We start from the raw sequence: 14,700 nt of genomic DNA, 5'->3' as shown, positions 1-14,700 counted from the left end.
AAAGAGTTAGTTTCAAAGGCTTTGCTGCATTCCTGGTGGCGTACATTAAGAAAGGGAGGGTGGGGAGTATTATTTCAGGGAAAGGGAAGCGGAGCCTTCCATGACGGCCACCACGAAAGCAGAATGCACCGCGACGTGACCGATTCACACGTAGGTCCCTATCTGACAACCAGCAGAAGAAAGCAAAGGAAACACAGAGCTTTGAGAACCAACGCTCCACAGCGCCCATTTCAGTTGGCTCAGTTTGTTGACTTCCTTTATGGAAATGACCGTAACCGTGCTGCAGACATGGAGACTGTGGAGCACGAGTGGCTCGGCAGTCTTATTGTGGGGAAACAACGGGATCAGCTCCTGTGGGCACGGAGCTCTGCCGCCAAGGAACGCTTCCACAGGACGCGGGCAGCAGCTCACAGGCCTGTTTGCAGGCTGTTCCTTTGAGCCACCTGGAAGATAAACTTTGGCCAGCGCGTTATACGGTGCCCTTTGTAACCAAGGGACGCCAGATAACGCGTCGGTGGGGATTTACATTCCCCGGGTGATTATGTGGAGCTGCTGGGACGCGCGGGGCCGAGTGCCCGCAATCCGGCACGACGTGTCAGCGATGCGCTCGGCCGGGAGGGGCAGAGCCTCGGTGGGAACGCCTGTGGGAGCACCGTGATACCGCTTCACTGCGAAGCGGCCGTACGCGCACCGCAATCGCACCGCCACAACGGCGGCCAGGCCTCAGCAGGCCGCGGCCCCGCCCCGGCAGGCCCCGCCCCGCGGACTCGGCCGGGCTGCCACGTCTGCCCGCCGACGTCACCCCGACCGGCTCCTCTGCGGCCAATGCGCGGCGCCGCCCGCCGCGCCGCGCCGACGGGGCCGAGGGAAGAAAGGCCGGCCCGCGCGCATGCGCCGCCGCCGCCGCGGGGGCCGCCGGGAAAGCGAGTCTTCTGCCCCTCGGCGCTGCCGCCCGTCGGCGCGAGGCGGCGGGCGGGGCGCGGACTCGCTTTCCCGGCGTGCCCCGCGGCCGCCCCCCGGCCATGTAAGCGCCGCTCGGCGAGACGCCGCCCCGTTTCCTGGTTGGGCTCCGGCGGCCATTTTGGGCTGAAGAGCGAGCGCGGAGGCCGCGGAGCGGGCAGGGTGTCGGCGGAGGGGCAGGCCGAGCCGAGCGGCGACAGAAGGCGGGAGCCGTTGGACGCCTGCATCCGCGGAGCGCCCGCCTCGGCGGCGGGAGGTGCCAGGCCGCGACCGCCACCCCTCACAGCGCGCTCGCCGTCCCTCGGGCCGCGGGCCCCACGGACATGTCCAGCATGAACCCCGAATAGTGAGTGCGGGCCGCGGCGGGAGGGACGGAGGGCGAGCGGGCCGCGGCGGGGGGGGCGCGGAGCCTTCCGGGCGGCGGCCTCCCCGCCGCGCTGGGTGACGGGGCGCGGCCGCGGGGCTGAAGGGCGGCGGTGGAACGCGGCGGCCATCCCGGGCGTTCCGCGGGGACGGCCCCATCCGGGCTTCCGTGCGCTCACGGCCGGGCCTCGGAGGGCCGCGGGGGGAACGGCGCTTTGTGAAAGCCGATCCGGGCCGGCGGCTCGGCAGGCGGAGGTCCACCCTTCGCTTAGCTGCGAGTCATGTGTGTGTCACATGGCTCTTGCAAAACACCTCGAGCCTCTGTGGGTTTTGCAACGCCGGGGCTCGGGAATGAAACGCTCCGAGGGGCCGTCGTCAGCCCGAAGCGGCGGCTGCCCGCGGAGTCCGAGGGCTGCACGGCTTTTCGGGGGGTCGTCGGAACTCGCAGCGTGTCTGTGGCCCCCTTCCTGGCCTCCCCCCCCCCAGCCGCTGGGAGCGGGGCTGAGCCCCGGGCCGGGGGCTGCCGCAGCCTGGCAGCAGTGAGAGTGGTTTCTGCGCCCCCCCACCCCTTTTGGGGCTGCAGGCACCGTCGGCGTCGCTCTACTCATCGTTCTTCCCATGAAGAATAGGAGAGACTTGAGAAGAGCTAAAAAAGAAACGCTTCAAAACCCGCTGTAGTGCTGGAGAGTGTTTTTAGGGTTCTTTCCCTTATGTTGGCTTTGCCAGCACTCCAGTTTGGGATGACAAAGCTGCTGTGCCCTCTGATGTAACCAGAGTGGCTCTGGTGTTGAGCTGCCTGTGTTGGATGGCATTGCTGCTCCAGATGACACTCAAACAACTTCTGTCCTTAGAGCTTACTGTTTCTCCCAGCACTGGCTTGCGTGGCCGTGGTTTTGTGCTCCCGGCACACAGCAGCCTGCCTGCGAGCACTCTGTGCCCATTAAATCACCTGAAGAGTGAACAGAAACAGAAGGCAAAGTAATCATCGTCTCGTTCGAGATAGTTTGTGAAAACCATGAAGTACAGCCAGCAACTCAGATTACATCTTGGCAAGGTTACATAACGAGCCTGCTGGTGTGGATTCAGGAAACATGAAAACAGCAGCAGGATGCAGCCAGTGGGTGAGCGACCAACAAGTGCTGGGTGCCTTTATGGCCATGAAAGCTCCCAAGGTCCCACCTGAGTTCATCATATACACCAGCAGATTTTGGAGCCAGAGGCTGCCCGTGAAGTGCTAGGCTGGGCTGTGAGGAGCTGGGGGAGGAAGGGGTTCTTCCCATAGCTTTCTGGCCTCAGGGAAGGCTCTCAGCTGATGCAGTGGATGGTTTCCTGCGCAGAGGTACTGAATGCTGCTCTGAAGTTGGGAAAACATTCTGTGGGAGACTCGTTCTCCACAGAGCGTATTTGTTCCTGATGGTGAGGGCTGTTGCGCTCTTGAAAGCGGGTTGAAGAGGAAAGGCTGTAGTTTAAGATTAACTTGTGATATTAAAGTGTCACTTCCTGACAGGGCCGTCTCTGCCGGATGAGGATAAGAGATGGGAAGAGTACAGTGAGATTGGCAGATATTTTCTTTCCCTGTACTACACTTTGGTCAATATTAAACCATAAGTAAGACTGATAGGGCTAGAACCTTCTTTGTCGTTCATCTGCAACAGGTGCAGGTGTCCATTTGTCCTTCTAGCAGTGCCTTGCCTGTAATGTACATTCATTTCCTTAGCACAGCCCCGCACCCTCTTTCCCTGGTCTGCCAGAGCTCCATCGGGCATCAGTGGGTCAGGTAATATTTTTTAGTACAAAAGACTCGCATTCTTCATTTGGTTTATTTAAAAAGTCATGAGATTAGGAGCATGGTGTCAGAGCTTGCAGCATTGTGTGCTTCTGAGAGCTTGCTTGGAATTTTGGTGCTCCAAGACAGCTTAGTGGGATAATGAGTGTGCTGTTCCCTCCAAGTGAAGGAGGGCTGGCTGAGATATTGGTGTGGTGTTTGTGAAGCCACGTTCCCAAAACATCTGTCTGGCCATTGCTGGGTTGTGTTCCTTTGTGTTCCTCCCCCGCTGCAGTGTTTAAGTAAGCAAAGCATCAGTCTTGACTTCAGTGTCAAGGTCTTGCTGGGTTTGGTGCTTCCTACCTGTTGTGCAACCTGTGTGCAGCAGGCTGGCTGGTGTGAACGCCGCAGGGTGAGCAGGTCAGCAGTGCTCATCTTGCTCAGTGCTATGTCATGTCTGGCTTTCATGCTAGGGAGCTGTAAGGGGAATAAGGAAACGTTTTTGGAATACATTTGCTTATAGTATTTAGAGGTGTTACCAAATACCTGTGTGGGCTTTTCGTCTTGTATGGTGGAACTCGGTGGATGATGATTGAGTGACAGCTTTGGGTTGCTGAAGACATCTGGAGTCACGTGTTTTAACCTTTCTAAACCACAGCGTGCGTTGCAGAGTGGCATTGTCTTCTGATTCTGTTTGCTTCCACAAGCAGAGTGTAATCAGTGGCAGTCATGCTCTTCTTCAGAATTTCTTGGGTGGTGGAACAAAGACAGAAAATTGGAGGCTGCTGTGTCTGTTTGCAATAACCCTGCAGCTGACACGAGTGTTTAAAGCTGATTCCAGCAGTTTGCTGTAGGGGATGGATGTCTACCTTGTCCTTGTCTGTTTTGGGATCAAACCTTCCTGATAGTAGGAAAGAAAGGACACTTCCACCTGTGTGAACAACAGTACGGTAGGCATGCAGATCCCTCATTCTGTGTGGCTTTGGCCTCATCTGTCGTGAACTCTTCTTCCTGGCCATGGCATGGAGGATCTGTGGTAGTGCTACTCCCCACTCAGACGTGACAGTACTCTTTGGAGATCTCATCTTTTGCAAGAAGCAGTTGAACTTAGTATTATCCACCCCTTCTCTTTGGCAAGAATCTGGTGTATCCTCTTCCTGACAAGGAGGATGGAAGAGCCTCCCTTGTACTTGCTGTGCCTGCCTTGCCGTGCACCCTCCTGTGTGCTGTCTTATATGGGTGCTAAGTATGCCTGCTTATATACATAATGAGAGATGGCTGAATGATCAGTCTGAATTCATGCCACCTCAGAGTGCTGTAGAGAAGCTGTACTGCAGAGCTTGTGCTGTGCTCAGCCTGCTTTACCAAGGCTTGCTGTGCTCTGAGAGCCAGTCACCAAACTCTTCAGCCCTGAAAAGCAAAACTCAGTAGCTTCAGAAATGGTTGTTGCACTTCAGAGCCAACACCAAAATTAACCTGTGTGACTTGGACACATGAGAGCAGTGGAAGCTGTTTATTCCATCAGCTGAGTTCAGTCTGGAAATAGACTTCAGGAAAGCTTTGTGGTTTCTTTTCATTTCTGTTGGGTTTAAACTGTTAAAAGTGTATCATCACACCTTGTGTAGCACTGCTCATCTGTGGTCTGTATATAGACACCATGTTTTAAAAGCTCCTGAAGCAGCTGTACCTAGAAATGCAGTGTGCAATTGGGTTTTATGCGTGCAGTAACCTTAGTTTTTGAGAACCCAAACAGCAAGGTTCCACTTTCAGTTATCCTTGAGTTCATGCAGGTCTAAGCTTCAGTCATGCTTATCTGGAGAAAGTAGGTTTATGACACGGTGCCCATTTCTGGGGTGGGAGCCACTTGATAAAGGCCGTTGCTTTGTGCCAGGGCCAGAGCAGTGCTGGAGCTGCTCTGAGCTGTGGATTGCTTCTGAAATAGAGTGAGGTCAGGAAGGCCTTAGTGGTAAAGGTGTCAAAAGCAGTGTTCTCGAAGGCTTTCGGATTCCTGTTGCTTTAATGTAGCAGTAGTGCTGGATAAGCTGTGACAGCCCTTCTTCGCTTCTGGACAGTAAGTAAATGCTTGCATTTAAAATGGAAGACATAATAGCAGGGTAGAGGTGGCTGGTGGCTGCCCTGAGCACCAGGAGGAGGGGAGGGCAGGCCATGTGGTGCCTGGGGGCTGAGGACACCTGCATCTTCCTGATGGCAAGCTCCTCACTGCAGCCTTATCTACACTAAGAAGGAATTAATGCTTTTCTCCCAGTGTTAGCACCAATGTCTTAGTGAGAACAGTGGTAATATTCATACGATACTGTTCTTAAGGAGATTACAAATGTGCTGCAGGCTCTCATACTTTCAAGTGTATTTGTGCTTTCCAGAACTAATAATTTAGTCTTGCAGGAAACTTAGCTTTGCCAGGAACTTAACAACCAAAAGCTGAGGCAGCTGTAGCTTCACTTTGTGATCATGGGGAAGGAGGAATAAGTTGAACTGCAGGCTGGGTCTGAGAGCTGTGTGCCTTCACCTCACCCTCCAGCCTATGTCATTCTTCTCTGCTGCTCCCAGGGCAGTAAATCCTTGGTGGGGGTAAGGAGACTTCAGTGCCTGGATGCAGTTGCTTGGGGATAGCTCGGGGTAGCTCCTGCCTCAGTTCCTGGGTGTGGGAGGTGGCCGGGGGAGTGCTGAGGTAGCTGTAGGGCTGGCCATGCAGTCCTGCTGGCTCACCATCAGGCTTGGAGCTCATCTTGTGATGGAGTGCAGCAGGGCATCCTCAGCTCTCACCTCATTGCTGTGGCAGCTTCTGCAGGTTGGCCTACAAGACATACGGAACTGCTGTCCCAAAGGGCATGGGGGGAGTGCACAGGGTGCTGCTGGGTCAGCTCCCAGGTAGGCCTGAGCTTTGTGAGTGCCCTGTCAGTGCTGTCCTGGGCAGTGATCAACCAGTGTGAGCTGCTGGCAGTAATAGTCCCCCTGGTAAGTGGTAGTTCTTCATCTGTCTTGAAGCTGTTGAGATAAGTGGGTTGTGTGTATGCAATCAAACTTATCTCTCCTGAACTATCTGGGTTAGTAACTGTCATTTTACTAAAACAGTCTTGCTTTGTGTTAGTATGTGACTTGACAGTAGTGAGTTCTGGTGGCCATAAACTGCTAAATATCCCATAGATGACTTTGATTTTTGAAATGCCTTGAGTGCTTTTTACTTTATGATATGTAGGAAACGTGCATTTCTGAAAGATTAGTTTATTAGTTGTTGCATTTACCACTTCTCTCAAGGCTAGAGACAAACCAGAAGCACTATGAAGGTGAGTGGAAGTCTCAGCTGAACAAGTTCCTTCAGCCTGGGACCATCTGGGAAGACAAGTCACCCCCAGGCGTGTGAGCAGAACAGTGGTGATGGCTGGCAGCTGCCCAGCTGTTTGGCTTATACCAGTTGGGGATGCATGCAGGCTCCTGCCAACTGGAGTTGCTGCAGTGGTGGGGAGTAATAGGTGGGGACAGGTGGCTTCAGGCACTTGGATGAGTCTCATCTTCATTTGGTTAAGTGGCACTTGCCCCTGAAGGGCTTCCCCAAACAGCAGCCTCACACAGCCCTGGTGCAGCACAGCACAGGAGGAGCAGCCCACAGGGATCCCCCAGCCAATGTCAGGGGGCCAAGAGGTGACAATGTTGCACGTATTGTTGCACTCTGAGCTTACAAAGCACAGCTGTGACTGTCCAGTGCCTGGGGCATTGCTCCATTTACATGTCTGCTGTATACTTGTGGCTAAATATGTATGGGATGTCATTCTGGACGTCATGGGGCTGAAGTGCTATAAGCCTAGGGTGGGTCAGTCTAACACAGGTTACCTGCTTGCTGCAGGTGGTGGTTCACATCATACCGCCCTCTTCCTGAGCACAGATGCGTGCTGATGTCCCACATGAGCATGAATACATTCCCATTTGGTAATGGCTTTAGTTTTCTTTCCTTTCTGGAAGACCAGTAAAATATATGGCCATTCTGCTGTAAGGTCTGCAGCAGAAGGCGAGTGCTCATTTTGTGTTAGCAGATCATTAAACTTAATTTAGGTGTACGAGCCATTAACACTGTGTATTCCGTTGGTTTCTGCTGAAACTTTAAGTTTGGGTAATGTAAACTGAGAGAAGAACCGTTTGCTTTTAGCCAGCAGTTCATGGAGTTACGCAGTGGCATTGGGCTTTGACTTAAAAATGGTGTGGAGAAAGCTTGCTGACCACCAGAGCTATTACTTCTGCCATCTGTTGCTGCAGTTGCTCAACCAAAGAGTGAGGCTTGCACTTGACTGGGAAGTGTGGTTTCAGCTTTAGCTAGACCACAAAGGGCTGAAGCAGGGCTCTCTTGCCTTGCTGATAGGCCAGTGTCCTCAGTGGAACTTCCTAGGAAGAAATGCCTCTATCCAAAAATGCTGCATGCACAACAAGTACCTCACACTTCCCTTACAAAGCAAATTAAGTGACTTGTGTAAGCATCTAAACTGGGTAGAGGGGTTTGGAGTTGTAGGTGCCTGTTCTCTAGCAGTGAATTAATTTACCCACTGAAATATAGTATATTGCTTTAATGAACTTGGCTGTCAATGGCATTTCTCATTAAGTGCTGTTTTTTCTTCTTGCAGTGACTATTTATTCAAGCTACTTCTGATTGGAGACTCCGGTGTTGGGAAATCTTGCCTTCTACTTAGGTTTGCAGTAAGTGATTCTGCTTAAACTTCATTGAAAAACAAAACAAAAACCTGCCGGGTACTTAAGAATTTATCTGCTGCAAGAACTGCTTGAAGGGACTGATGTCTGTTAAGTCTGGTAATACCAAGCCATAGTCAAAGTATTCCTTAGCCCTCCTGTCTTCTGCACTTGTTTCTAGCCAATGTATCCTCAAGCAATAAGGACAGATGTTGAGGATGTGCAGTTAAGTTTGATTGTCACTCTCTCACTTGAGGGAGAATATCCTAGTGCTGGGTTCTGGTACTATTGCAGATGATGGTGGCAGTTCTTACCCCAACAACTGCTCTGGGAGGAGCCTGCTGTGCTGCATGGTACCTGCATGAAGTGGTGGTCTGCTGTGCACCAACAGCATCACACAGGTGGAAACTATCAGGGTGTGCAGTGCTGCTTTAGTAGGATGGGGTAATGTGAAAAGCAGCATGAACACTTGATGTAACCTGCCCTGCTCTTAGAGCTGGAGGCAGTGGATTGGAAGTGACACCAGGGCTGGAGCAGTACTCCCAGATCAGTCTAGCCTGCTTTTCTTGCAGATGCTTTTGAATACATTTTTGTCTTCATGTCAATTGTCCAACTTTCCCTTTTGATAACCAGCTCAAGTTTGTGCTCATTTATCTGATATTTCTGTAACTAAGTAGCTTTTTCCTGTGGAAATTTGACTTTCTAGCTAAGCTTTTTTTGTTTTACTTGACATAAGGAATTACTGCAGCATTCGCTTACACGTGCTCATGCTGTAGGTTAAGCAGCAGCAGGCTTTTTGAACACACCTTTCTGAGCACTGAAATGTTAAGGACATAAATGCCACATTCTAAAAGGTTTAATGCTTTATTTCTACATTCAGCTCCTTCAGGCAGATGTTATATCTGAGGTGTTTTCCATTCATAACCCAAAGAAATCCCATGCTTTTGTGCCAGCTGCTGGTTATGTAAAGCCCTTTGTGGCATATTTTACCCCAAGTTCTATCCTTCCAGTACTTCAGGGATATAAGCTCCTTTATGCCAGTAGGCTCGTGGTCACTAGAGCATAGCTGTGAGCCCAAGGTTCCTGTGCTCCCTAAGGCCAGCTGGGGTCTCAGAGCAGCTGTGTGCTGTTAAACCAGTGCTGCCATTGGCTTCCTGTGTTTACTCAGACTGCAGCAGGGGACTTCAACACAGGAGCCCAAGCTGTAACTCTAAACTGCCTTAGCAACCAAAGGATCTGAAATTCAGATGAGGAGTGTGACTGAGGCAAAGCTTTTACCTTCTTGGAGATGGCTGCTGTGTCACAGATAAAGGAACCTGCAAGGAAGGTAAAAATTGGAGACGTTTTAATGACCATCATGGTTATTCTAAATAGCTCCTCAGTTTGCCAACTTCAACAAAGGCTGTCTTTTAAGCTGTGGTTCAAGAGGACTTAAAGCTGTAGTGGTTTTCAAAATGAGTTTTACTGACTAGTTGTGGCACATAAATCTTGTTTTATACCATGCTCTCTGAAGAGTAAATATTGATTGAAGAGGTACAGGTAACTGTTGGACTTTGCAATGGATGATCAGACCACTTTTTGCTGGAGAACTAAGTAGCTTTGTTTGCATGGTGTTTATCTGTTGCATAATTAAGTAGGTGACTGCAGAAGGGCAGCTGGCTTGACTTCTGTTCACTCTTTCCTAGGATGACACGTACACAGAAAGTTACATCAGCACAATTGGTGTGGACTTCAAAATCAGAACTATAGAACTAGATGGGAAAACAATCAAGCTTCAGATAGTAAGTAGCATTTCTGAACTCCTGGCTACCTCAGTCTGTTACAGCATGGTTACCTTTGTGATTAGCAGTACTTATATTTGATGATATCTTAATGATTAAAATGGTGTCTTCCCTGTATCAAGAGGACAGGCAACTGTTACAAGACTTCCCATTGCCTGTTTCTAAAGAAGGATGCTGATGAAGCCTGCTGGCCCAAAGGGGGAAATGATGTGTTATTTTTTTTCTTCCTCTGGGAAGAAAAGAAAACTGAAGTGCTGTAAGGCACCATGGGTGGTGAGCTGAGAGGGGTAGGATCCTGTGTTGGTGTGTTCTCATCTAAACTGGGCTCATTCGGCAGTGGCTGGCAAGGATTTGTGCAAGGACATCACATTACTGCCCCAGATGCCCAATTTCTGCAGCAGCTGTTAACTGCTGTCTGTACTGTTTAGTGCTGGAAGTGTGCTTTCATGCATCTAAAAGGAGAAAGTGACACAAATGCTTGTTAATTGGCTTGCCCAACTTAGCCTTGGCTGTCTTCTGGTTGTTTGGCCTTTCCCTTAGAAGAAGCAGGGGAAGAGGCCTGGCAGCTTTTTCCTCTAATCTTGAAGCACTCCAAAACAGTGACTTGTGTAATGAAATCTAATATCTGTGCAAGGTCACACAATCCCTGTCAGCCATTGCTTCCAGCTCAAGCAGAGGCACTCAGGATGGGAAGGCAGTGACTCAGGGATTTCAGGCTGCGTTGTGGAGCAGCGGCAGTCCGGTTCACAGCCAGAAACCTCTGTGGCTGAGCCTGCAGACCTCCAGAGCCAGGAATGCTGTCAGTACTGAAATCTGTCTCTGAGTCTGGCTATTTTTAATACGTGCTTAGCCCTGCTCATGGTGTGGCCCAGGGAACAGCGGTGTTTGGGTGGGTGCTGTTCCTGCCCTGGCAGGGGAAGAAGTCAAGAACCACATACCCTTCCTTAACAAAGGTGGTGTTGCCTTTGCAGCTCCTGTACCAAGGAAGCTGGAGGGAGGGATTGGCGATGTTAAAAGATGCCCACACCTGTCTGATTTTAACAGGTTTTAAAGCCCTAGCTTGTATGTTTGTTCTCCTCACCACTGCACTGTAGCTTCTGTTGAGGTCCAAAGGATGCAAAATGTTTTCTTCATTGAGATACCTTTAGTGTACTTGTCCAAAAACCAAATGAACTGGCAGTTCTAGAAAAGCACCTGCTGAAGTGTGCTTCAATTAAAACCTTATCTTCAATCCTGTTTGTTTCTGTCTCTGTAGTTGTGACCTGGCTATGCCTGCAGCTGGATGGCTGCATTTCCACAGGGTTGTGTAACACTGGTACAGCTACACTGCAGTAACTGGTCCTGTTTGTCTTGCAGTGGGACACAGCGGGACAGGAGAGGTTTCGAACTATCACTTCCAGTTACTATAGAGGAGCTCATGGCATCATAGTTGTGTATGATGTTACAGATCAGGTAAGGGGTGAATCTGTGCCTGGTGTTTTCCCACATGGACTGCACTAGGCTGGTATGTAAATAAAAGCAATCTGATGCTTTTTGCACTGCTCAGGATTTTAACAACTTGGCATTTCTTAAGTATACAAGTGGCATGTTCTTCTGACTGTGTTAATGTTTATCAAGCTGAATGTGTGTTAGTGTCTGGTTTGGGGCTTAACACGGAAATAAAAGGAGCTTTGGGATATATGGCTGTAAAGCAGTGGTATCCTAGGCTTAAGCTGAGATCTGCTGGGCCCGTAACTGACTGTTCTGTGTGAATATATCTCAGCCTGCTTTTGGCAGCAGGAACTCTGAGTTGCTGATGAAGTTGCTGAAAGATTTCTGAATGTACTTGAACTTTCGTCTGCAATGAAGACTGGAATTTGAAACAAATGTCAGTGTGTGTGCAGTGTACAACTGAGCCAGTGTTTTCTGTGCATCTCTGAAGACTACTGGTGCTGTTGTGCTGCCTGAAGGGCTCTTTGGAGGCGTCGAGTTTCCTGAGCAATAGAAAAGGAACAGTTGAGTTTAGTACTAACCCGAATGTCAGTTCAGTGTGGCAGTTCTGGAGTCAAAGACTGTTCCATCATCTCTACGACAACATGGCTTGCTCCTCATAGCTAGTGCTCTTAATACCTGGGGTGGTTCTGCTTTCAGCTGTGTGCCTTTTCTCTCTCTGCTACAGGAAGAGGAGGAGGAGTCCCTGCTGGTGTATGTTTGCCATTCAACAGGGAAATACGAAGGGGTGGAGGGGGAAATGCAGCAATGGAGGAAGGGTGATTGTGCAGGGCTTGGAGCAATGAATTCTAGAGTTTCTAGATCCTGTGTTGACTTCCTTATCCTGAGATAATCAGGGGAGTGCTGTGTTGTGGGTAAATACAGCAGCATTATTGTTCTGTCCCTTGTGGTTGTGAAGCACACTAAGTATGTTAGTCTTCATCTTCTTCCAGTTACTACCAAGTAGTGCTGACCTGTGCTCGTGGTGAGGGGTCTCGCTTACAGTTCTCTTGTCTCCTAGGAGTCTTTCAATAATGTAAAACAGTGGCTGCAGGAGATAGACCGTTATGCCAGTGAAAACGTCAACAAGTTGTTGGTGGGGAACAAATGTGATCTGACCACAAAGAAAGTAGTAGACTATACAACAGCAAAGGTATGTTGATAATCTCCTTGCATGGCTGAGCGCTGCCCTGGGTTGCACAGGCAGCTGAGTAGGGTACAGGAGCACCTTGGTACACAGGTGGCAGTGTGCCATGAGTGCAGGTAGCTTAGGTGCACAGCAGGTGGGGCTTGGGAGTGGGGTTGTGGTCTGGGAACTTAAAGCTCATACAGAGCTGCGCTGGGAAGCAAGGTGAGGTCCGAGTCTGTATGTGAGCTCACTGTTGACTGTTTCTCAATTTGCAGGAATTTGCAGATTCTCTTGGAATTCCATTTTTGGAAACCAGTGCAAAGAACGCCACAAATGTAGAACAGTCTTTCATGACCATGGCTGCTGAGATTAAAAAACGAATGGGTCCTGGAGCGACAGCTGGTGGTGCAGAGAAGTCCAATGTTAAAATTCAGAGCACTCCAGTCAAGCAGTCTAGTGGAGGTTGCTGCTAAAACTTGCCTCCCCCCTTTTGTCTCACAACAATGAATTTGCAATCTGAACCCAAGTGAAAAAAAAAAAAATTGCCTGAATTGTACTGTATGTAGCTGCACTACAACAGATTCTTACCGTCTCCACAAAGGTCAGAGATTGTAAATGGTCAATACTGACTTTTTTTATTCCCTTGACTCAAGACAGCTAACTTCATTTTCAGAACTGTTTTAAACCTTTGTGTGCTGGTTTATAAACGTGTAATCCTTGTTGCTTTTCCTGATACCAGACTGTTTCCTGTGGTTGGTTAGGATGTATTTTTGTTTTGATGTTTCTATTGGCATGTTTAGATGTCAGGTTTAGTCTTCTGAAGATGAAGTTTAGCCATTTTGTATCAAACAGCACAACAGTGTCTGTCGGTTTCCATGCATAAAATTTAGTAAGATATATGTAAGATCTGATTTGCTAGTTCCTTCTTGTAGAATTATAAATGGAAAGATCGCACTATCTCTGATTAATAGTTTCTTCATACTCTCTGCATATAATTTGTGGCTGCAGAATATTGTAATTTGTTGCACAATATGTAACAAAACTGAAGAAATGTTTAATAAATATTGTACTTATTGGAAGTAATATCAAACTGTATGGTGATAAATATTGTCTTAATTTGTATTGGCTAAGGGGGAAATCAGGCTTGCATTGTGCACAAACATATCTTTGTGCAGCCATGGCTCTCAGACCCTGTAGTAGAGCAGAGACCTTCCCTGCAACCACCATAGTGACTGTGCCCCAAAGGCCTGAGCTGTCGCGGTGCTGAAGGCACACACACTGTACCAGGAACGCCCCGGTGTTGGTGGAGGCGTCGTGCACTCTGAATGTACTGCAGTTCCCTAACTTAGTCTCAGAACTTAATTTATTTCTCAAGGACTCCACGTAGGGCATCTGTCTGCTTTGTGTGAGGGGAGAGGAACAGTGTTTCCCTAACGTGAGTGACTTCAGCGTAACCTTGAGGTGGTATAACTTTCTACCAGTATATTATGTCTTTTCTATATACTGTTAATTCCATCCTCTTTTAATTAATACTCTTCTTCACGCAACGGCTTAGTTTCTCTTCTGTTATGTGTAGAGGCACCAGAAGGACGCAGTGGGGACAGGGCAGCCCCACCCCAGGCTGTTGCTCCAGTAGGCGCTCTGTCACCCAATGTGGAACTAACCAGCAGCCGTGAGGTTTGGGCAGCGTGTGATTCGTTGTACAGAGCTAATCAAGTCATTAGTGCCTGATGTCTAGCTAAAAGCCACAGGAAAGCTAGCCTATAACACTTCCTATACATGTAAAATTGTTCAGCTTTATCTAAACTCAAAACGTTCAGCCTATTCTGTAAATAGTCTCATGTTTGAAAGACCATGTAACATTCCCCTAGTAGTAAATACACCTTGTGGTAGTAAAAATATAGCCTAGGTATGTTGTGAGGTATAAACTAAAATTGGTGCAAATATCCTCTGATCTTTTTTTCTGGGGGGGGAGGGGGGAACTTTGGCTAACAGCTTTCTTCAACATAGTTGCATCAATCAACAGGCAATTGTAATACATAAAGTATTGTCATGGTTAAGTTGAACTCTTCCACTTGAGACCTTCACAATAAAGTGATGTGCTTTCTATTAGAGATGTGCTTGTTGGTATAATTCATTATAATGTGACTGGCTCCTCTTTGAGGGCAGGAGCTGAGGGAGTGGTGAGTGCTGCTAAGATCAGGAAGCGACCCAGAAGGTGTACTGAGGGCAAAACATCTTCCCTTCAGAGAACTGCACAAATGAACTTAAATGTTGAGATGCCTGCTACATAATATCCAAAAACAATGTTAATATATACAGTAATAAAAGCATTGCAAAACCAACTCGGGCTACACCAGTTGTGTTTGGTGGTTTTTTGTTGCTTTCTTTCTTTTCTTCAGACTTAACACGGTGGCACTGTTCGATGGGACCAGGTGGAGGGTAGAGCAGGTTTAAAGGCAATCCCTGCTGTCTGGCAGCAGCTCCAGCATGGGTTGGTGCTTACAACCTGCCAGTGGTGGCCAACAGGCAGCAGC

The 14,700-nt window shown here is 49.0% G+C and overlaps 1 protein-coding gene across 1 annotated transcript; it reads left to right on the top strand.

Annotated features, from left to right (window-relative positions):
* Positions 1–1,234: 1,234 nt before the first annotated feature.
* On the top strand, positions 1,235–14,508 carry RAB1B (RAB1B, member RAS oncogene family). The gene is made up of 6 exons (NM_001270662.2): positions 1,235–1,306; positions 7,720–7,792; positions 9,469–9,564; positions 10,921–11,016; positions 12,056–12,187; positions 12,439–14,508. The coding sequence occupies exons 1-6, from the start codon at positions 1,284–1,286 to the stop codon at positions 12,634–12,636; spliced, it is 618 nt and encodes a 205-aa protein (NP_001257591.1). The 5' UTR covers positions 1,235–1,283; the 3' UTR covers positions 12,637–14,508.
* Positions 14,509–14,700: the final 192 nt, after the last annotated feature.

The sequence above is a fragment of the Gallus gallus genome, chromosome 3 (genome assembly GCF_016699485.2).
Source record: "Gallus gallus isolate bGalGal1 chromosome 3, bGalGal1.mat.broiler.GRCg7b, whole genome shotgun sequence".
NCBI lineage: Eukaryota > Metazoa > Chordata > Aves > Galliformes > Phasianidae > Gallus > Gallus gallus.
The sequence above is the reverse complement of the archived record's forward strand: the minus strand, read 5'-3'. Positions and strand labels throughout refer to the sequence as shown.